The following is a 22,551-nucleotide window of genomic DNA, read 5'->3' as shown; positions in this document are numbered from 1 at the left end:
CGGTTTGGTATTTCAAACTAAATTTTAATTATTTGTTAAGAAAACAGAGGGGATTGAAGCCACTCGATCCAAATATGATAATAAATTTAGTATATAAGATATCAATTGCTGATTGAGTCCTGCATTGTTCCATTCAGTTATTTAGTCCGGGGATTTCCTTAGAGCTCTTATTTTGACAAAGAAAACCCCGTCTCATCCCCGCTACAATTGTGTGGCTTTTTCAGATCAATATTCCGCAACTAAACTGATCAAGAAAGATTTTTAATTGTCCAAAGTGTGCCAATATATGATCTAAAATATTATTACATTACACGGATTACACAAAGTACAACGATAACGGACGTTTCTTTAAAAAGGGAACGTTCATTCACAATTTCCTTCTTTCCGTTTAAGATTTTATAAATAACCTGTGATTTATTATTGTAGTAGTTACGGAATGTTTCTTGGTGATGACGATTATGACGTTTTATGACATGAATTATGCAGTGTTTATATAAACAAAGACATAGAAAATATAATCCAAAAGGCACCGCTGGGATTCGAACCCAGGATCTCCTGTTTACTAGACAGGCGCTTTAACCAACTAAGCCACGGCGCCAGGTAGCAGCCAAGGGAAAAATAAAGAATATATAGAAAATTAAGAGAACTGACGAATTACAAAGCTTCCTTTCAAAAACGTTAATCTTCACAAAGCCGCTGCATAACAGCCTCATTGATGCTGCTGACCTTTAAACAACTAGAAATTATAAAACGTTAACACCTTTTAAACCCTTTATTGAGCATATGAAAATAAACCTAAGAATTCTTCAATCCAATGAATTATGAAAACAACAGTACTATTTTATGACCAAAGAAATAAAAACGATCTTAAAAATAAAAACACGCTGTCAAACTAAAAAGCTCTGGTCTTAACAAAACCCCTTTTCTTTTACCCAAAATTTGAAAGCAAATTACTTGAGAAAATGACAAATTGGCTCACAAAAATCCAAATTCCCAAGACTACTATTGGCTCTTCTGATGTTCTGTTCTTAATAATACACATTTAAATGCTTTAAGATACAGAAATAAATGCTGCACTATTAATAACGAGGCAATGATATGATTCTTCAACAATTTATTCAACAATTTAAACATTGTTTTTTTTAAATGATTTTTGTGACTGCGGTACAAGTGCCGGAACCAAAAGCGTAACAATTTTTACTAGGTTTTTTTTTTGGTACATGCACACGATCTCAGCATAGGTGCAGGCTATATCGTCTTTTTTTTTTTTTCTGTTTGTGTGTTATTTCTTGCTATATACGTTTTGTTTTTAAAATCACACTCCGCTTTGAATACAGGCGGTAAACCAGTTGAAAGATATACACAATCTGGGATTAAAAATATAAAGAAAAAGAAGAGGAGGATGAGAACCGGGACCGACATGTAAAAAGCTAGAGAAAAACAAAGCTGTAAAAAAACAAAAAAGTAAAACTGAAACATTCTATGAGAAAACGGCTCGTGTGAATGTGTTCATTTGTTAAATTACTGTAAATTCATTGAGGGCAAGGGGAAAAAAAAAAAAAGCAACATTCAAACAAGAGATTTTCTCTGCCTCGGAGGAGGTAACGGCAGGATGTCTGCAGCTTCTTTTAAATAAACAAAGAACAAAGTCTATTTTTGCCGCTTGTGGCCACTGCCTCACTGCTTCACTGCTTCTGGGCTATTGATGGGCACACTGGACCCCGGAGCCGTGGTGACCGCCCTCTTCGTCTGAGCTGTCGTTGTAGGCCTCCCGGCGGCCCCCCGTCGACGAGCCCTGGCTCACATCGTAGTCCTGAAGGTCCACCTCCTCCGTCTCTCCTGTGATGAGCGGTGCCTCCGATCGCGATGGAAGCATGTCCTCCAGTTCCTGGAAGGCAATTATTATTATTTTTTTATTCTTGGGAATATGCAATAAACAGTCAAGTAATGAAAATAACAATTCAAAATGTAACACACAAATATATACGCATATTTTTTCTTCTTCCAGAAAACAAACTAAATAGCGTTACCGCCAGTTTCTCGGGGCTGATCCAGTTGCTGGCGGGGAACTGCACATCAAACTTGACGTACAGGTCTCCCTTCTCAAAGGGGTTGCGGTACTGCGGCATGCCCTCCCCTCGCACCACCCGCACCGAGCCTGACGACAAACAAGGCTCCCGTTACACCTCGTTTCGTCGATGGCGCGGAGGAGAGCTGAGGAGGAAAGCTACCTGGCTCGATGACCTTGCCGGCGGGATGCTTGACCACGATCTGTCGACCGTCTAAATGTTTTAGCATGAACTGGAAGCCGCACAGCGCCTCCACCAGGCCGATCTTGTGGTTCATAAACAGGTCGCTGACATCTCGCCGGAATGTCTGCAGGGGGGGGGGGGAAACAAAACACTGGTCAAACACCACAGCCACAAATGATTTTACTTACAAATGAACTATTGATGTAGAAGCTTCCTAAAAGGAAGACACAATTGTTGTGTTAGTCAGCTAACCTATGCTATCTGCAAGTTTGCACAGGCTGGGCCAGCTGTTCTAGTCAGACAGCTTTTGTCTAGTGACAAACGTGACAAGATGGAAGGCACAAACAAGCACAGGTACAGCACCTATGCTCCATTTGCAAATCCACCACGCTGAGGAAAATCTTGAGACGTTTGTTGAAAGAAGAATCAAACCCGTCGTTCTCTTTTGCCGTTTTTCCCCTTCAACACTCAATGCAGTTCCACAGGCACTGCACGTTAACAGTTCAAATGGGAATCGCGAAACGATGCCAGAGGTCCCGTCGTGGCGACTTGGGTTTGGATGAAAGGCAAGCTGTCAGGACAACGTGCTGCTGCTGCTTCGGTAGAGATGTCTAAAAGCAGCACCTGCTGGTGATGACGGCGCTCTAATGCTCACCAACTGATGATGTCTACCGGTTTTTACAATTCTAATCTAAATGCCCCCCCAATCCAAATTTAGATCAAATGTTTGAACTATTCACAAATCCACAAGTGGACTGTTCAACTTCAACATTGTGTAAACAAAAATAAAAAAAACCCATAAAAACACAATTAAAAATAGCAAAGCCGAGCGCTCACCTCGTGCTCTTTCTCCTGCAGCACCAGGACGATGTCGCCCGGCTCCACCCCCGGCGCCTGATCAGCCTCGCCGCCGAAGGTGATCTTTTGGCCGTGCTTCATGCCCTTGTCCACGTGCACCTCCAAGATCTTCACCTCCTTCACCACCTTCTTGCCCTCGCACTTCTTACAGCGGTCCTTCTCGCTGATCACCTCACCTTAGGGCGCAGAATGGCGGAGAATCGGTTAAAAACACAAATTAGCTGGAGAGGAGCGCCTGATTCTTTCCACTATGTTGTTGTATCCAAAGTAACGAGAAACAACCACAAGTATCCAGTGTATTAAATTTACAGTGTCTTATCACAGCACAACTAATAAGCACGAAGGAAAAACAACAACCTACCAGAAAACATTGAAAAAAATGATAGACAAGCGCGTTCAAGGTAAAGACGGTAAGACCATCTGCAAGCAGCTTGATGACAAATTGAAGGGGACGGATAACACGAAAAGGGGGAAAAAAGGCCCAGAAGAATGTCCAAAGAAATTAAACACACCTTCTCCGTTGCAGTCCGTGCACACGGACTGCATCTGTTGCACCATGCCCGGCGCCAGCTGTCTGATCATGATGCGCATGCCGCGCCCTCGGCAAGCGGTGCACTTCTGGACCGCACCCGTCTTGCCGCCTTGCCTGCGACGCATCATGGCCACACATTCAGCGAATCCTTCTCAACGCAACTCGGAAGACGACGGAAGTGGATGAAACGTACCCGTTACAAGTACTACACAGGACATTTTTGCTGAGTTGTAGTTTGGTCGTCTTGCCGTTGTAAAGGTCCTCCAGTGATACTCTGCGAGGGAAACAACGGTTCAGATTGCAATTGCATTCTTTGGAGGGGGGGGCAGAATAAAAAATGTGCCACTTTGGCCATAAATGAAAAGCGTTCCGAGGCAGGGTCGTTTCAGGAGGGTCGTCTTGGCTCATGAAAATGTAGCCCCAATTACCCCCGGTTCTGGATTTCCATTGTGCCGCCCCCTTTTACTCGGCTGCAAACAAGACTTACCAGGCAGCGCAAAAGATTAATTCCCTAAATCCACCAAGAGGCCGACATAAAAGCCGTTTTGCTTTGACAGAATTCAACGCTCTTGCGCTCATTAAGATCTGTGTCGCGTTACAAATATAGATCACTAAAGAAAGCCTCCTTTCCCCCCCCCCCAGGGCGTACTTGAGCGGGTGCACCATATCTTCGCCTCTCCGTCGGCCACCGTTGCGCGAGCGTCCGGCTTGACCGCCCATGAAGCCAAAAAGCCCGCCGCCAAAGATGTGCGAGAAGATGTCGTCCATGCCAGGGCCGCCACCGCCGCCCTCCCGCAGGCCCTGCTCGCCATAGCGGTCATAGAGCTCCTTCTTCTCGGGGTTGGTCAGAACTTCATAGGCAAAGCTGATTTCCTTGAACTGAAGCATTGACAGGAGATGTTTTAAGTGAAACTCATTTACAGTATAAAAGGTATATATAATTGGCAGTATGTGAATAAATGTCCAAGTTTTTTACCTTGTCGCCAGCGTTGGGGTTTTTGTCCGGATGGTACTCTTTGGCTAGCTTTCTGTATGCCTGAGGAGATAGCACAGTACCAATCACTATCAGTGCAACACATGTGCTTCGCCTACATGACGTCACGTTATCAGTGATGACGCATCTTACTTGACGAAAGCCAAAGATGATATAAGTGCTGTTTTACATGAAACGACGTTTCATAAGATTGATCAAATAATCGTTCCAGATAGTTTACCAACAAAGACTTTGCGTATAAAATGGCGGCTGGACAAGTGTATGAAAGGTTGTGTAATTGAGAAACTGCTAGCATCGTAGGCTAGCGACAATGTAAACTCTTCTCAATCAGCTTTAAACGAAATAATGTTGCCGCTTGTTACAACAGCAACTACAATACACTTCGTATTATATTTTGGAGTATTTTTTTTAGACTTGACGGAGGTCATTTATGACCGAATTGACGCACAGTGGTCTAAAAAAACATAACGGCAAAAGTCCCGTTTTATTCATTTTTATTCGTCCCATTTCAATCGTGTGCCTTTATTGAGAATTATTTTGGATCAATAGAGCCACGTCGAAACTCTTGCCAGGCTTGGCTTCATGACTAACACCTGTACGGTTGCTAAGGGGAGGTCAAACCGTAAATGACTCACACACATACTTGAAATGAAGTCAAGTAATCGCTAATGTACATTGTTCAAATATTTATTAAGAGTAAATGTTTGGAAGGCCAAACCGCTGCTTCGGACATTTTCCTCGCGTTTCCATCCGCATCGTCACAAACACGAGCATCCAGGCCGGTTAGCATGATGGCGAGCTAACGTTAGCACGCCATGTTAAAGACGTACTTCCTGCTTACATTTTTTTTTTCCAAGCGCCCCGGCTAATCAAAGACAGCCGAGGCTCCGTGCTGTTTGCCGGCTTTATAGCAAGGCCGCCTTCCCGCTATGCGCTTTACCTTCTTCAGTTCATTTTCGGAGGTAGACGGCGACACGCCGAGGATGTCATAGAGCTTGGTGTCGGCAACATTGGCCATGGTTGTCGCTGCGGATGTTGCTCTCAGCGAGGAGGTGAATGGACAAAGAGACGGACGGTGCCGGGTAGAAAATGTTTCGCTTGCCTTCCGCGCCTTCACTTCCGGTGGGGTCAACAGTGTTGTGCGCCCCCTTTGGTCGATTAACTGACATTACACATAAAAGATATCCCTCCAAAAAAAGCGTCAGAGTCAGCCATGCACAAAACATGCCCCAGTCTTTCTCAAGTAAAAAAGGATTTTCTACTCATCATAGACCAAGGCATTTGCATTTGTATTTTCCTCAGAATGTCAACTCGCTCTCCTCTCCACAAATGTTGGCGCCCTCTAGTGGAGCATCCTCTGTACTAGTCCTAAAATTCCTCTCTCGTCGCTGGTTCAAGCAGTCAGAAGACATTTTAAAAGCTCAATAAAATATACACTTTCTTTTTGGTTAACTTTGTCCCAGGAATGTTTAAGTGGCCTTGGCATCATAAGCATTAACCAGCCACACAGTTGAGGAGCTGATATCCTACCAATCATAACCAATTTGGCAACAAGGGAGCCCAAAGACTACATTTGAGTTAGGGAAAAAAAGGAGAAAGCATGTGTATTTCATACAATAAAATAATATCTTGGTCATGAGATTAAACCTGATATCTACCCCAACAAGTCACTGTGATGATCTTCCATGTCTGGGCAGCCAGGGCTGGATGTGCGTCACAACAAGAGAAGCTGCACATCTGAGCAAAGACCAACGTGTTTGTGAAGGTGACATTTTTAAGAGAGTTGCCCGGAGCACCAGAGAGGATAAATGCATGATGGCAGGAGGCAAAGGGAAGGCAAAGTGCAAATTTGTCAGCAAGCAGCAACTTGACTAATGCAGCTGTGTGAGTGTGCATGCTGCAAACTTCTGTCAGATAATAATTATAATCCTCACATCATTTGTTCAAATCAAACTCAGGCCTATTTTATGTTTGGATTTGAATCAAATATTGAAATTCACATAAACATCAAGACAATGACACTTCCTTTTGTTTATTTTGAACTGCTACATTTAGGTTCTTACCTGATTTCCTTGAGATCTTGTTTTAAAATGATCAATTCTAGTGGACGTGAGCCGTGTTCATTTACTCAACTGCAAGAAATACCAAATGCGTAGAGGGCTCAGACTAGATCTTATTCATACAAACAAGTTTTAATCATAATATTGAATAATCTATATGATATATAATTTTATTTCTTCACAAATGAAAAATCCACTAATATATTTCACAAATAAAAATAAACTCCTCCCTTAAATAGATACATTAGGCCACAAAGGAAAGTCAGTTAGTCAACACACAATGAAACATGAGTGAGCACCACAATTTCCAAAGGAAATAAAATTCGGTCCTATTAGGGGTGAGGCATTTATTTGACACTTTTATAGCACTGTACAATGAAGCTCCCACAGGCTGGTCCGCAGGTTCTTTTTCAATCCAATAGAATGAAATCATACATTGTGATTAAGTCATAATCATCAGTTTTTTTTTTCTTTAGGGGAAGTTGTGCTTGTACATTTGTCAAGGAGGGGGGGATTCAAAAATAAAAACACTTTCCTCTTACCAAAATAAGAGTCTCTTGGTGTGCTTTCCATGTCGGAGCGCTAGGCGTTATGTCTGCGTATGAATGTGTGAGGTAAGCAGGGCTGTCATTTCAACAAAGCATGTCAAGTGGATTCAGCGAGCCAGCTACCAAGCACTGCTAAAAGATACAAAAGGATATTTGGACATATCTTGTAATACCGATCTTATCCGTTAGGCGGCACTGTTGAGTCACAGCACAGCCAAAACAGCTTAAGGGCGCTTCCAAACCAGCACTGCCAATTCTATTCTAATTGAGACCGTTTTAATCGTACGCTATTGTAGTTTTTGTGGTTCATTTGATCAAATCCGGAACTCCAGTTCAGACCAAACCAAACATATTACGACTTTGAAGAGTCCTTTCACACTTTGGTCCATTTTAATAATAAAAAAAAAAAAGACCAATGATTTTGTCAGGTCTAAGGTTGGTCCATTACAACCTAGTTGCAGTTCGTCATGCAAATATTTCACCTCATTTAGGAGTGCTCATGTTAGTTTAGTCAGTCCAGAACTGGTCTAAGACCCTCAAAACTAACTGAATGTTTCCAAATGAACTCAGTGTAAATCCAGTTTCTGAATTTGGGTGACCCTCCCCCCAAACCCAAAAAACACACATCACAACTAACCACACACTAGGGTAACACACACACAAACACAATTTGGTCCCTTTTATTAGAACTCTGGTTGGTGTTCCAGATTAATGTGATTTGTTTTGTGATGTGTGAAGACACGAATGGAAATCAGGTGTGGGTCCAACCTAGAACAAACGGAACTCTTCCAAAAAGACTGGCACGGTCCAATTATAAACTAAATGACCCGAAGCATATTAATAGCGGCATAGAACGAGACCTCCCCAAATACTGAACAGTTTGGAAGAAACTCCAGTAAGTTCTGGTTGTGAACCAGTCAGGTTTAGAGACCCTTAATATTACAATGATGATACAGATGACAAAAGTCAGCAATGGGGACTGCTGACTTATCGGTCAAGTCTTTGCTTTAGCCATCTTAAAGTGCAATTGGCAATGTGCTGGTGCATTCGATTGTCCAGCAGTACCTTAAACTACTTTCTTTTAGTGTTCCTGTGACCGTGATGAGTCTTGCGTCACAGCGGTTTGTCGTAATGCAACCCAACTCGGTGAGGGGAGAAACAGATCAGGTGATTGTGAGCAGACAAAATGAACTTTTAGTCTTTGGACTAATGTACTTGGATAAAACCAAAAGATAGATCCGTTGACAACTTTGGGGATCCCATCAATTCCCTCCATGTTAAAAGGTCAATAAATCCTAGTTGTGACAGAGAAGGAACACGCACCAAAATAATAATAATAATAATAATAAAAAATAAATCAAATAAATTATTTGAAGTCACTATATTAAATATACATGTATATCTCTTATGCCTATGCATGGCAGGTGAATGGTTGTAACAAGTTCAGAAAATCTCTCATTGGGTTCTTCTGTCAAGCTGGTTGCATGGACCAAGTGAGTGTCTGCATGCATGTCTGAATTCAGATCATCTTGGTTGTTCTGGTTCCATGGAACAGGTTTTGCCATCCAAGGGTGAGAAAATTCCCCTTCCATAAGTTCATGGACATGGAGCGCTGTTGGTAGGTGGCCACTGATGTTCTGTTCTGCTTTCTTGAGTCCATTTTTTACAACCACACATTGTTCCTCAAAAATTCCATGGACATGGAGTGATGTTGGTAGTGGACCACCGAGGTTCGGTTCTGGTTCCTTCATCCCAGTTTTCCACCCTCACAAGGTAAGATTCTCCCCCTAGAAGTCCATGGACATGGAGCGCTGTTGTGGGTCCACCACTGAGGTGCTGTTCCGGCTGCTGGTGCCACGGATGGTGAGGGTGCCGCAGGCTCCTCCCATCCCACCGCCAATGCCACCGGCGATGCCACTGGGCCCGGCCATGGCCACGCCGCCCGCCATACCCATACCCATACCTCCGGCCATGGCCACTCCCCCCGTGATGCCCACTGCCCCGCCGATGCCACCTGTGGCTCCGCCACCTCGGTTGTAGATCTCGCAGGGTATCTCCTCCGTGACGCGGTCCTCGATCACCTGCTGGTCACAGTCGTGAGTCTGCCCGTGCTGCTTGTAGCCGTAGCAGCTCTTCTTATAGGTGCCGGTGGAGTTGAAGGTCTTCATGGGTGGTGGCTTGGAGAAGTCGTTGTGGTAGGATAACTCCATGGAGCTCAGCGTGGTGCGGCTGTGCTTCATGCTGCCGCCGCCGCCTGTCCCAACAGAGCCCTGCGAGCCGCAGTGGTGCTCGTGTACGCAACGTGACATGGTGGACGAGCGCCGCATCTTCTGGAAACTGTCCAGCTCCTCTGACAAGTCAGCCAGGTCAGACGACATCTCCTTGTCGCGCAGAGAGAAGAGCTCATAGTGAGGTGGGTCAAAGACCTCCTGGAGACCCGCTTTGTTGAAGACACCTGGCCGGCGGGCGACCACCTGCGCAAAACAAATGACCAAGTTTAACTATTGAACATCTCCGGTTCAGGGACACCGGTGAGTTTGACTTTCTGAGATTTTGTATTGCAGGGCTAGAGTGGCCACTAGTGGTCTGGCATGCACACTACAGCCGTGTTACTCGACTATGGGAAAGCTTACCTTTTTCCGCGGTTGCTTCATTTGGACCAGAATAGAAATGATGAGAAGAACAAGAACGATCCCGGATGAGACACCAATGACCGTACCGTGGGTCTTGGTGATCTGGTGAAAGAGACCCCCGGATCTCTTCTCTGGATGTGAGCAGAGATAGGAGAAAGTTCAAAGTCTCAAGTCTTAACCTTCAAAACATTTCTTTGAAGAAATGCAGCGTTTCAAATGTAAAGTCTTGTAGTTCAAGTCAGGTTGACTCTTTCATGTCCCAAGTGACGAAATATTTTCTTACCTTTGCAGTGATTTTCATCCCACGGGTAAACACAATTCTGTACACCATTGCACACCAGTGAGTTGTTGATGCACATGTTGCTGTGACAGAAGAAGGTGTTGGCCGAACAAGGGGCTGCAGGCGATAGACAGAAACATCATTTAAAAATAACATCCCCATGGTGTGAAAAGGCCCAGAAGCCATTTTGACGGTACAGTCAGAAAACACACACAAAAGCAAACACTGAAGGTCTAATGGAGAGCACACCAAGCAGCTGCCAGGCTAACATGGCTAAGCTGGTTTATACCACGGGACGGTTTTTTATGTGGGGAAAAACCAAATCAATCTAGCGTGACAAAACGAGGTTTGACTCACGGTCTACAAAGGAGGTGAAGAGCATGCGGAAGCGGCTGAGTCGGCTCTTCTCGTCAGCCCACATGCGCACCACGCCCACGCCGTTCTCCAGCATGACATCGTTGGCCACCGTGCTGCAGAACTTGGCCTTCAGGTTCTCGATGGCGCTGCTGCCGTCGTAGATGGCCACAAAGTTCTTCTTGCACTCGTTGGAGTGCTCCATTTGGTACTCCATGAAGCGTAGGTAGATCTGCACGCACGCACAGACAGATGACAGATGAGGGGTCGCTGAATGCAGACGGCCGCCCCGCAATAAGGTCTGATTGGTTACACTTTTAATGTGGCCAATTTTTTTTTCAGTAATATGTCATTTTTCAAAGTCGATCGCCACATACCCGTCGTTAAATTTTATTGGAAGACGCAACCCATGGAAACCTCTTATGTCACCTGTGGAGTCCCGCAGGGATCAATACTTGGTCGTCTACTGTTTAACAACCACAACCTGATTTGTGAGACCTTCTCAAGGTTTCAATTCATGGGGTCAACAGTAAATATATGACAAATTTACAAACAATATAAGCAGTAGATAAGCTCGGATACTAATATTTACAGTTCCATGTCGATGACAGTAATTAAATGAACTCGGAATGATGTGCCAGCCGCCTTCTTGAGCCTACGCATAAAACACGGCAAACATGGCGTGGCACAACTCATGTAACTTAATCAGATGTGCATGAATTTACGTCGGTGTCGTGTCGCGGCAGAAGTGAGCCGCGCTGGCCCGTGCCTCTGACTCATGTACTCTAGGGGCGGCGATGCTAGCCTTGCATGTGACTCACGGTTGTCTTTTTTTTTTTTTTTTAAACCGTCATCTCAATTAAAAATGGAATAAATACACGGAGAAGAGGACAAGGACGAGAGACGCTAAACATAGAATAATTCAAGGAAAATTGGATGTGTGCAGACCTTGGACTGAGGGGGGGCCCTGATAGTCCAGATGCAGTCCAGGGCATCTCCCGGCTTGACCCGTTTGGTTTCGTCCACCTGACTGGAGCGAATGATCCCGTCGAAGCCGCTGAGCTCAAACTGACAGTCTGGAGGATGAAAACCAGCAGAGGATGATTAGATGAGGGCAGACTTTTATTTCAAAATAAAAGCATAGTTACCCGGGATTGGGTTTAACAGTCCGCCCACATGCAGATGGAAGTCAGGGTCTGAAAAAAAACAATGACACAATGAACTTGTGCTCCCCTGTTTTCTGTAGCGTTTGTGGGTGAACTGGAGTCTGGCCCAGCTGACCAGATTCGAACCCAGAACCTTAGAACGGTGAGGTCGTCTTTTGTGCTGCCAGACGAAAGTAGCAGTTGTTTCTCACCTGCAACAAACGTGTACTTGATACGGAATCCGAGACCCTCCAGTTCTTCGTCGCTGGTGAACTTGATCCACATGAAGCGCCCGGTAGAGGTGAGCAGTCCCGGGTTCTTCCCTCCGCACACCCGGTCGATGAGAGGCGAGAAGCCGAAGGGCCCGTCGCGGATCTCGATGTGGTCGAAGCGGCACTCGAAGGACGGCTCGATGTAGTAGTTCTTGTCAAACGTTAGCTGGATCCTCTGCCTGGGCAGTGCTGTTTAGTGACGGGGCATGAAAGGTCACGTGAGAGCACGCCAGGAGCACATTCGGCACTTTATTTAGGCTTTTTATTGTTAGAATTAGCTCAACCTTGTGGTCATCCAACTTATTTAGATTTTTTTGTTAAATAATAAATGTGCGTTTACCTTTCTAATAAAAAAACCCCCAGATCTTATTTTTCATCCAAAATAGGAAATCCATTTAGTCAATTCTGATTTTGGCATTACTAAGAGACAAACTCGGGCATGGTTAAAAAAAAATAATTGTTGGCTGGTCTTTGGTGTCAATGGATAAAACATCATGACTATTATGTCAGGTTATTTGTGAAAATAACAGTCATTAGAGCGTCCATCTCTGTGTGTGGTTAACAAGAAGAAACCAAGTGATCTAGCTGTAATGTCTATTTGACTCTACAGGGGGAGCAATTGAGCCACGTTCGTAAGGGAACCTCCTCCAAGTGTAGCGTGACGTCGTGCAAACAAACGAGCCGCAAAGATGCGCATGCATCACTGTGGTCTGGACACTGGCTGGCAGCAAAGTTAATTCTGGGTATTTGAATAATGTTGTGAACACTTGTTTGAAAAAAAAGTTGGATAAGGGACAGTTATACTGCTTCTGATGAGATGATTACTTGAATCAAGGAGAAACATCTAAAACAAGAAGTGTAGTGCATCTTTGCTCACCTTCCAGGATGTAGACACACTCCTTGTTAGGCGGGTACGTGTCAGGGTAGTTTGGCGACGTGAACACGCCGCCGTTGATGTTGCGTACCCACGTGCCGCAATCATTCTGGTTCGGGCTCTGCACGCCATTGTCGCTCAGGGAGTCTTTGAAAAGAATATTGATTTTAGTATACAGATTATAACGTTATTTCCAATCATATTTTCCTTTGGTTGGGCTCACCTTTAGTTCTCTGTGCCAGAGCGAGGCCCTCTTCTATGAGAACGAGGAGGATCCACGCTGAGGGGGAAAAAAAGGTAATTATATCATGCGTATGAATAGTTATGTTTTACGTTATGTTATATGTTTGCATTATTTATATAAAGAGAGCCATCTACACACTGTATAGATTTCTTTGCCTCATGGGTTCCGAAGTGTTCTTGGATTCCATGTAAGGCGCTGTAGAAATCTAAATTTGTATTATTACTGTTCAGTTTTTTATTATAAGGTTACTTCATTTCATGACAAAACTGAACTACGATCGATTGATGGCAAAAATGTGAATTCTTGTTGCTGATTTGCTGGGAGAGGTGACATGGTTCTACTGTTTTGTAGGAGAATCGCATGATGTATATTTTGACTCCATTCCCAAATCCAATTTCTATGCTTGACATTCAACATCTCGACACAATTTTACATTTCATATTGATAGATTGATTGTCAGCTGAAGGGGAGGAAAGTGGGGTGGCAAGCATTTGGTAAAGCCGGGTGGCAGCTGCCACTTCTTGTCACCCTGTTTAACCGCCACTGGTTGGAGTAAGACGCAGGACATCAACCAATCACTGGATGATTTATCGGCAAATGAACCCCATTGCCTCAAACAGACCATTTATTTCAACATGACTTTTCCTTTTGGCAACAGAAGACCTGTTCTTTCATTCAAATTTGGACTGGTTAATCACAGAAAATGCTTTTCTACTGTCTTTGTACACTCAAAGATGTTATAAACCCCAAATAGCTGACAATTGGTCTCAATCCAGCCCTTTAGTTTCCCGCTGTTTGCGGCATCCTTCAATCACAGTTTAATGATCTCTCTGGTGTCAGGTATAAAATAGTTGTGGCCGGGATATCGTTGATTGCTTTCAAGACCACAAGGCAGAATGTTTCAGATTTTCAACTTCAGCCCCCCCCACCCCCACCACCACCACCTTTAGTGCCATTCACGAAGAAAAGCTCAGAAAGCCTTGTCTTTGATAGATAGAGTGAATTGGGTTCACATTCTATTTCCCATTAGAAGTAAGAACCAACTCATGCCAGCTCTCAAATAAATGCCTCCCATAAATAAACAATCCATCTACTCTCTACTATCTGTCAATCTATGCATTCATCTATCCATCCGTCCATCTATCCGCCCGACCATCCATACATTTTTTTTTGGGGGGGGGGGGATGAAGCATGGCGTTGAAATGACGCGCACCCCGCACGCTTGACCAATGTTGGCGTTGACTTTGCATGGAATAAAGTGGCGGCATTTGAATTAGACCAATGTGCAAGTAACATACGCACCCTGACCTGGTCCTCAGTTTGAAACATTCGGATGTAAAAATGAGTGTATACAGTCGTGGCCATCAATTGGTGATTTTACGCACGAAAGTCCCCCAACAGCTCCGTGGAGCGCATTTAACGACTCTGGTACACAAACCGAGACGATGCTCGCTCACGCATGCAACATGAGTCCGTGCGTGGTTCATTCTAGGGAGTGGTTTAGTTATTATTATTATTATTATTTTTAACCCGATTAACTGTCTGTTCCCGAGATGACTGTTGCGCAATTAGAAGAGGGCTAATTATTGCGCATAAAATTTCAATGGTAATTATTTCAATAACAAGTAAAACAAATTAAAAAAAGAGTCTCACCTCTGTGCATTATTTCCTCTGCAAAAACGCTCCCCTTTTCTGGCTAGAACCCTCCCGTCGCGTCAATCTTCATAGGAGCGCCCAGTAAACATCTACAAGGGGGTTCATCCATCTCGCGTGTCTCGCACCCAACGGCTCCTCGTCGGCTTGTGCGCGCAATGGAAGTCCGCTGGAGCTTCTCAGTCTCTCAGACCGGCCATGTCACTCACCAGCTGCGGCTTCCACCTGGGACTTGCAAGCCCCCCCACCCCTCCAAGTGAGATGTTCCAGGTAGATATCCAAAGAGACGGAGAGAGCCAAGAGTAAGAAAGAGGAAGAGTAAAAAAAATGATGATGAGGAGGAGAATGAGGTCTGCTCTGCTCCAAATTCCGTGGGCGCGCAGAGGAGGAGCTGCGCCCGCACGAGGAGCATTTAAAGCCGCGGGCGTTGCTGACATCGAGCGCGAGTCCGTCACCAGCGTCGTCAAAGCGGACGACATAGGCACGAATCATTTTCCGGTTGGTACCTTTAAAAATAAAACACTTCAATAGTAAATACAGTAAGCCAAGAAATGTTATGAATGAAGATCAGGGCTAAAGTGTGAGAAGTAATTTATAAGGTGTTTTTTTAAAATACAGTGTGCAATTATGATGTAAATTAGATTTATTCTTAAATCACAATCAATCACAATTCACCTCCGGGCACATTTTTTTGGAAGTATTTGGATATCTAGTGATTGATTAGGATTTCACAATTGATTCAATTATGGATGGATGTTGAAAATGAGACGACTTCCGGTTGTGCTTATGATCCCATACTTGTGTCTCCATTACGGATGTTTTATGCAGCAGGCTTCTGGGAGGGAAAGCGTGTGTCGGGGGGTGGAGTGGTCTTCTCAGCAAAAATAAAAAGCTATTTCATTTCACTGCTGTACCTAAATCAATTGAAGAAAAGAGCTGGGGGAGGTGTGTGTGTGTGTGTGTGTGGGGGGGGGGGGGGGGTACAACCAGACCAGACTGCAGTTTTCAGGCGGAAGCAGAAAGCACACAAACTTCTAGAGTCACAGTCAATACCTTTTATTATTCACATTGAGTAGCTGCGGCGTTCGCAAAACCAAATAAATTACACGTATAATTAAAAAAGAAAGTGCAAATCCCAAACCACATTAAAAAAATAATAATTAGGGAACCAATGCATCCACACTAAGCTTCAAATAGAAAAGCTGCCCACAGTAGCTTCAAATAGAAAAGAGCTTGCAGACAGATTAGATTCAAACAATTTAAAGACAAAGTATTGGCAAAACAGTCGAAAATAAAAATTGACATTCGAGCAAAAACCGGAATGGAATTGGACAGTAACACTGTGAATGCTCCGACAGCAGCCATTTTGTTAAACAGGCTAACAACGTGGCAAATTATTTCGGAACACGGACATTTTCCAGTTAATAAAATGAGCCGCGAATTATTTCGAAATGGAAAAATGACTCGCTTATTTTTGGCCTTTCGGAGTGAATGCGGAAGATAAAGGTGGACAGGTAAAGTCTGGTGGGGCGGAAACAGGTGAAGTGGGGACAGCGATCAAGTTAGCGGCATAGTAGTAGGTAACGTGCATGTGAAATGGTGCAAGTGACAGCAGGTAAAAGACGTGGCCGCTCACATGGCGTCAAAATGGAAGCGGTGGGCTTCCTGCCTCTTCTCCCGGTCGTCTGCTTTCTGAGGCACACACACACACAAAAAAAAAACGATCAGGACGGCATAACAGGACGCTATGAGGTCACAATCAAAGACCCTTCCCTTGACTAGCACCCCCCCAGACTCCTTGCCTCAATCCACCCACACCTGCCACTCATCCCTTTCACATGACAAGCTAAGAATATTCATCTCGGCCAAAAAAGGTTTTCGCCGACAGCAGCAATTTCTCACAGCACCGTCGAGTTCCTTTGAAGTGACAGTTGACGTCTTATTGAAATGGTGCACGCAGCTTTTTGTCCTTGTGTTTTTATTCGTTTTAATAAGATGTCGTGATGTTGACTCATTCCGTCCAAAAGATAATAAATAATTTGTCAGTCTGTCAACTGTTTTTTTTTCTCCCACAAATCAATAGTTGATTCATCCTCTCAGGTATTGATTGTTGATCCTGCTTCTTTTTTTTTTTTTTTTTTTTCCAGAGGTAAAGATGAAAAGCTTGGCTGTTCTTGGCTTTGGCAAGTCACTCCGCCATCGACGCAGACACTCTAATCGGGCATCTGGGGGACGGCATCCGTCATCTGGGACCCCGTGAATCATCATTAAGCAGCGGCGTATTGATTTGTGTCCATCCGACGCTTTTAATGACGCCGTCGTCTCTGATGTGGATTAATTAAGTTGGACGCTGCGCCTCAGGTGGGAAGACGCTTCCTTTGGAGTGATCGATCGGCCTCTTTAAATATTCTCGTGCTTTGCTCCGTATGGATGTTTGCGGCGCAAAGTTAGCAACGGACTCATCTTCTTCACGCCTGTCCTCTACCTGACTTTGTTGTTAGAAGAGTAAATACCAGCGAGTCAACACGGCCGGCCAAATGCTAAATGCCAGTCAGCTTTCTGGTGCTGACCTTAAGTTACGGCTAAAAGGCAACTGTGTTTTGAAAATGCGCCACTCTTGAGCATGAGTAGATTCACCAAAAAGTTTCAAGAGGCCATGTCTACAAAAAGAGGCAGCATTTTTTTTTTTGACATTTTGATTCAAAGCAGCCATTTTGGAAGCCATATTGGGCATTTTCAGGGGTCCGTGAAAAATGTGTTCATAAAATGTTATATGCATTGCATACTGGCTGTTGTGTGACATTAGAATGTAAAAATCAGATTTTGCCTCCGCGGATGGATGAAGTTTGGTAACCGCCCATAAAATCACGGAAATCTCAGGGTCACATTTCTACACACACACGTACGCACACACATACGGCAGATGGCCGGGCGAGGATGCCAGCGCTGACTGAGCTCAGCAGTCGGCGTTCACGCTGCGCGTCGCAAAGAAAAAAAAAAAATACAAGCAAAAAAAGTTGCACGTTCTCTCATATGCGTGATGTGGGCGTGTGACTGTCATGGCGTGAGCTGGAAAGACGGGAAAATAAGTGGCGGCCGAGGCTCCCCGGAGGGTATATTTATGCGACTAATGAAAGAGCAGATCCACTGAGCTGAAAGCGGAGAAGACGCCAATAAATTAATCCTTCCGAGTCTTCCAGAGGGATATTAGCTTTGTGCGCGTGTGCGTTTATTTGTGTGCGTGTGCGTCCGACCTTCTCCTGCCAGTGGAGGATGCCGATAATGACGAGGATGAAGACGCACACGCCGATGAGGGCGATGGCGGTCAGTAGCACGCTGTTACTGGGTGTCAGGTACAGTTTGGCGCTCCAGCTGAACACGAAGAGAGAAAGAAGAGTCAGCATTTTGATTGGTTAGCCTCATTTGAAAGTTGGTGTCGCAAAATAACTTGTCAGTAGGGGTTACAAAAAAAAAAAAAAATTGTCAGTGGGGGTTAAAAAAAATAAAATAAAAATGATAATACCACTCTGGACAAGATTGAGACATTATCAATGATATTAATGTGGTATCACAGATATAATATTATTGCGCCATATCACCAAAATGATTGAAAACTAGTGACATCGTAGATGATCATGAAACTGTAATTGGGGAAAACAAATTGCAGTCATATCAATGATTACACAGTATCTGGTGTATTGCATACGAGTGCTGGAAAAGATTGTGAAAATATTGTCACATCAAGAAAGCATCTGCTGCTGGGTACATCATTAAGGTATGCTGTTTGTGGTATCCATGTTGTGTATGCTTAGAAGCTGCCATCTGTATTGCCGATTGTGACACACCATGAGATCACATTCTGCGGGTGTGCGTGTGTGTGTGTACGTGTGTTTACACAACACCAGGAAATCTGTGCCGCTAACTTGAGTGTGTTGTCGCTTAGCGGCAGCAGATGAGGAGCTGCCGCTAAGCCAACGGTGTCCATGGCAACGTGCATGGGAGTGTGTGTATACCTGCTGGGCTGATTGTGGGGGTAGGGGATGACAATGAGCTGAGAGTTGGGGATGATAGCAGTCCACTCCTGCTTCCTGAACTCCTGCGAGGACACACAAGCAATCATTTCTCCTATCGTGATACCGTCGGAAAAGCTTGTGAGTTATAAATAGAAACAAAATAAGATGATTAGCCTGCAGCTAAATGTTCAACACCGTTTGTAATCTTCTCCCGTGTTTAAAGTCAGTTTCTTGCCTCGGGGCAAAAACATTCCGTTAAGACAGCTGACATTAAGACCCCACAAGTTGAAAAATTTGGAAACTAGCGGGATGATATCAATTAACACACTGTATACCGATACCATTCGATATTGTTGGCAAATATTGTGATAAAAAGATGACAGAAATGTATTGTGAGTCAATCGATATCGTGTCATAAAAGACACCCCATTATGAATCCATTGTAAGAGAAAGTTGGATATACGATTAGGAATTCGATTACTTGGCAAAATTGTGGTATCATTACGGGGAAAAAAAACATTTGAATTGGGCTTTCAATGTCTCAAGATTGGGTCTGAAATTAAGGCTGGGGTTTATAAGTGTTGTAGTGTTGTTTCAAAGTCTGTTCTTTGTGCTGACATAATGCAAAACGCAAAAATGGGCTAATAAATCACACTGATTTTGCACATGTAAAAGTAACGATTTGCACAAAACCATGCAGTAATAGAAACAGAAAGACAACATTAGAATACTTCCAGCCAGGCACACAATCTTTGTTCTCTGCGGTGACCCTCATCTTTTTGTCCTTTCATCAAATTTGTGCGGGTTATCTGTACGCTCGAACCGCACTGCCCCCTTCGAAGGCCGAGGTGGACAGAAAAGAAGCAGCACATGTGCCTCCCCGGCAAGTGGAATAAGATTAATGCACGTGGAGTATATTAAGTGTTAGATTTGAGTGAAACCTAATGATTTTGAACAATATTTTTATTTTAAATAAATTGTTTATTACGACGCACACCTTCACAACTGCAAAGAACAAAGTTGGACTCACCACTTCTCCGGGCCGGCGTGGGATGCCGACCACCAAGTGGTCCAGGAAGTTGGCGCTGCGTCCAAGGCCCAGCACAGTGTAAGGCAGCTGCAGGGAGAAATGTGCCGACTGGCTCAACTGACCCGCTGCGGAAAGAAGAAAACTCCAAACTCAAAACAATAAACATCACATTTTCTTCTCTGTATCAGGCAAAAGTAAGATGAATACAATCGGGATGAAACCTAAGTCATGTAAAAAGCAGCAATTAGAAATGATGAAAGGATTTGGATTGTCAATAAATGCACTGAAAAATAAAGTGAAAAAACTTCACCAAAAATAATGAAAATGAAGAACTTAATTATTGTAGAGGCATATTTCTTTGGTGCGACTCTTCTAATCAAATCGGAGGCACTGGAAGTGCCAAATGCTTGTCTCACGCACATATCATAAGATGGATGGAGAAATAAAAAAAACAGCCTTGTTATGGACTCTTAAACATTACGGCCTCAATGGCTACTTAAATGAAATTAAACATCAAATGCAAATACTCTTTTATGAGCGGTGGCCAATATAAATCTATTACCTCTCAGGTCTTCCTTGCCCCCCCCCCCCCACCTTCTCCCCCCCCCAACATCAGCTGCTGAGTCTCGCCCACGCCGCCCAACTCTTCCAAGTGCAGCCGACATAAATCAACCTCCCTACGTGGTAAACAAAGATGGGAAGAGAGAGAGCAAACCCGAGTGAGCGAGGAAGCCTGGAGGCAGTCAGTGATCAGAACTAATGTGGATAGACTGCACATTGCAAAGCTCTGCCTCCGCCTCGCTTAAACCTCGACATTGGCCGCTTCCTTACAGACTGAGGAACCTCTGGAGGGTCAGGTCACACAAAAGCACAAAAAAAAAAAACAGAACACTTGAGCTCGCTGAGGGTAAAACCATTAAGCTAAGTGCTGCTACACGAAACATAAGCAGATTGTTTTTGGCTTTGATTTTTGAATTTTTTAATTAGGATGTGCCATTTTATTTTCTTTTATTTATTTTTGTATTAGATCTTTTATTTTATTCATTTTTATTAGATTTGTTCTTTTCTTTTCTTTTTTTATGTTGCTAACAATTTTGAACCATGCATAGCTGCTGGACAGACAAGTAAAGCTAAATTAAAGTTTGAGATTTCACGACTGCACGTTGGCCGAGGACGACCTTTGATGACACACAAAACCTTTGAGAAAACCATTGTGATGGTGCAAAAAAGCCCCAACTACCTTGTTGGCCCTTGCAGTGTACCGGCTCTGAAGTGTCCAATGCCATTTATTTATTATTTTTATTTTTTTAGCTGCTTCGTGTGGCTCGTGTGTTGATCAAGCAAGGCTCGAGGCTGGCTTTGGAGTCTGATGTGTGTGTTTGTGTGTGTCTATTGGCTGAAAGAACACAGGAAATGTGGCGATGGCTGGGGGAAAGCCATCTCACAACACGAGGATGCTGGCATGTGTGTTCTTTATGTGTGTTACATCCCAAAGCCAAGTCTGCGAGGACTTAGCAGGGAATTCCAGCCAGCACACAAGTCAACAACGGATCTTTTCGATTTGTGTGTGCCTTTCAGTGTTTCAGTCTCTCTCGTATATTAATCCCAAGTTGTCTCGCATATACTTGAGAGGAAATGTTTCCCGAAGCTTACTGGGTCAACCAAAACATAAAATTAATGGCGAAGAGACGCATCCTTAAGGAGTGTGTAGTTTTAAATGAGCTCGTAGCATGACATAAATTGTAGAAGTAGAACATGCGCTTATTTATATATGCTGACAGAAAAAATGTACAAGGTGTGATTGAGAAGTTCCAAGACTGGTGTCACAAAAGATTTTGTGGAGCGTCTTGTGATGATAGACTGAGAATGGGGTGTTTCATGAAGGGAGCCAATGTGTGACTTCCAAATGTTTGTTTCCTGCGAAATTCCAATGCCCCGTGCCGGTCGCTATAGAAACCGTTGTGATAAAAGAAGAAAATTGCAGAGGATGAAGAGAAAGGGGGGCGAAGCCACGGGGACTACTCTTGGTGTTGTGTAAACATTCTGAAACTGTTTGAGCCAATGTGTTCAACTAAGGACACCACTGTTGGGGGAGAAAAAAAAAAGTTTATTTTTTTTAAATTATTTCTGTTGATCCACAATTTAAAAGTAATGCCTGATTTTCATTGGCTAATTTCCATAACATTCTTATTTACTATTATTTCAGTCAGAATCGAGTTTTGCGGCCAGCGTGGGCTTTACGACCTTCAGCATCCTCAAACATGAAAAAAAGCAACTCCTCTGGACATCAAGAGGCAACAAAGGTGGTGACTGGTGTTGTAGTGATTTATGGTGTCCATAAAATGGCGGCGTGGACGTGAATGGGGGCTGCGAGATTACAGGGGCACGCGTGAAAGTGACGAGACGAGACAGGTATGAGTTAAGAGGAGGGTGCCTCACCATCATGAAGGACATAAAAACAAGGACGAGAGACCCTGATCAATAACATCTTTACATATTTCTTTCTGTCTCCGTCTGTCTTTCTCTCTCTGGAGGTCATCGTGTTTCTCATTTTCATTCCTTTCCATCTTTTTTCATTCAAACACTCCATCGGCAGTTGAACTCAGTCAGTTTATCATTTTTCCGTTGGGCGCAATTTTTGCTCAAGCTAGCCTTCAAGTTATCTGGAATCTTTCTAAATAGTAAGACGCCATCCATATGTATGCGGACGACTACCGTTTCATTTCCAAAAGGTCACGCATGCATACGGAATGAGCCGAGAGAGACTGTGTGCTGCGTGATATTTTTTGAGAGTTACTAATCCCATAAG

The 22,551-nt window shown here is 43.9% G+C and overlaps 3 protein-coding genes and 1 non-coding gene across 4 annotated transcripts in view; all 4 read right to left on the bottom strand.

Moving 5' to 3' along the window:
* Positions 1-524: 524 nt before the first annotated feature.
* On the bottom strand, positions 525-598 carry trnat-agu (transfer RNA threonine (anticodon AGU)). Its single transcript has one exon. It is a non-coding gene; the product is annotated as a tRNA-Thr (tRNA).
* Positions 599-1,099: 501 nt separating this feature from the next.
* dnaja2a (DnaJ heat shock protein family (Hsp40) member A2a) lies at positions 1,100-5,779 on the bottom strand. Its single transcript, XM_085906972.1, has 9 exons — positions 5,577-5,779; positions 4,619-4,678; positions 4,292-4,521; positions 3,836-3,916; positions 3,623-3,756; positions 3,090-3,286; positions 2,232-2,376; positions 2,031-2,158; positions 1,100-1,888 (listed from the first exon to the last, which is right to left on the bottom strand). The coding sequence occupies exons 1-9, from the start codon at positions 5,652-5,654 to the stop codon at positions 1,700-1,702; spliced, it is 1,242 nt and encodes a 413-aa protein (XP_085763098.1). The 5' UTR covers positions 5,655-5,779; the 3' UTR covers positions 1,100-1,699.
* Positions 5,780-7,085: 1,306 nt separating this feature from the next.
* On the bottom strand, positions 7,086-15,065 carry neto2a (neuropilin (NRP) and tolloid (TLL)-like 2a). Its single transcript, XM_085907540.1, has 10 exons — positions 14,700-15,065; positions 13,026-13,082; positions 12,806-12,949; positions 11,869-12,117; positions 11,660-11,707; positions 11,460-11,587; positions 10,515-10,743; positions 10,161-10,274; positions 9,878-10,008; positions 7,086-9,718 (listed from the first exon to the last, which is right to left on the bottom strand). Exons 1-10 carry the CDS (start codon positions 14,707-14,709, stop codon positions 9,032-9,034), a joined length of 1,797 nt encoding a protein of 598 aa, XP_085763666.1. The 5' UTR covers positions 14,710-15,065; the 3' UTR covers positions 7,086-9,031.
* Positions 15,066-15,731: 666 nt separating this feature from the next.
* The window catches only part of itfg1 (integrin alpha FG-GAP repeat containing 1), a 49,387-nt gene continuing 42,567 nt past the window's right edge, over positions 15,732-22,551 (bottom strand). Inside the window, exons 15-18 of the mRNA XM_085907887.1 lie at positions 19,743-19,867; positions 18,713-18,795; positions 17,954-18,071; positions 15,732-16,391 (exon numbers count right to left, since the gene is read on the bottom strand). Coding sequence (XP_085764013.1) covers positions 16,332-16,391; positions 17,954-18,071; positions 18,713-18,795; positions 19,743-19,867 — 386 coding nt within the window. The 3' untranslated portion in view covers positions 15,732-16,331. The remainder of the gene's footprint in view (positions 16,392-17,953; positions 18,072-18,712; positions 18,796-19,742; positions 19,868-22,551) is intronic.

This window comes from Syngnathus leptorhynchus, chromosome 3 (assembly GCF_054491065.1).
Source record: "Syngnathus leptorhynchus isolate UIUO chromosome 3, UIUO_Slep, whole genome shotgun sequence".
Taxonomy (NCBI): Eukaryota; Metazoa; Chordata; class Actinopteri; order Syngnathiformes; family Syngnathidae; genus Syngnathus; species Syngnathus leptorhynchus.
This window is presented reverse-complemented; position numbering and strand designations above follow the sequence as displayed.

Coding starts and splice junctions, on each gene's coding strand:
- dnaja2a (XM_085906972.1), bottom strand. CDS start 5,654: ATGGCCAATGTTGCCGACACCAAGCTCTATGACATCCTCGGCGTGTCG. Junction 4,522..4,618: donor ACCCCAACGCTGGCGACAAG/GTAAAAAACTTG, acceptor TCAATGCTTCAG/TTCAAGGAAATCAGCTTTGC. Junction 2,159..2,231: donor CGGCAAGGTCATCGAGCCAG/GTAGCTTTCCTC, acceptor GTTTGTCGTCAG/GCTCGGTGCGGGTGGTGCGA.
- neto2a (XM_085907540.1), bottom strand. Junction 10,275..10,514: donor CTTCACCTCCTTTGTAGACC/GTGAGTCAAACC, acceptor TATCGCCTGCAG/CCCCTTGTTCGGCCAACACC. Junction 10,009..10,160: donor GGATGAAAATCACTGCAAAG/GTAAGAAAATAT, acceptor GCTCACATCCAG/AGAAGAGATCCGGGGGTCTC.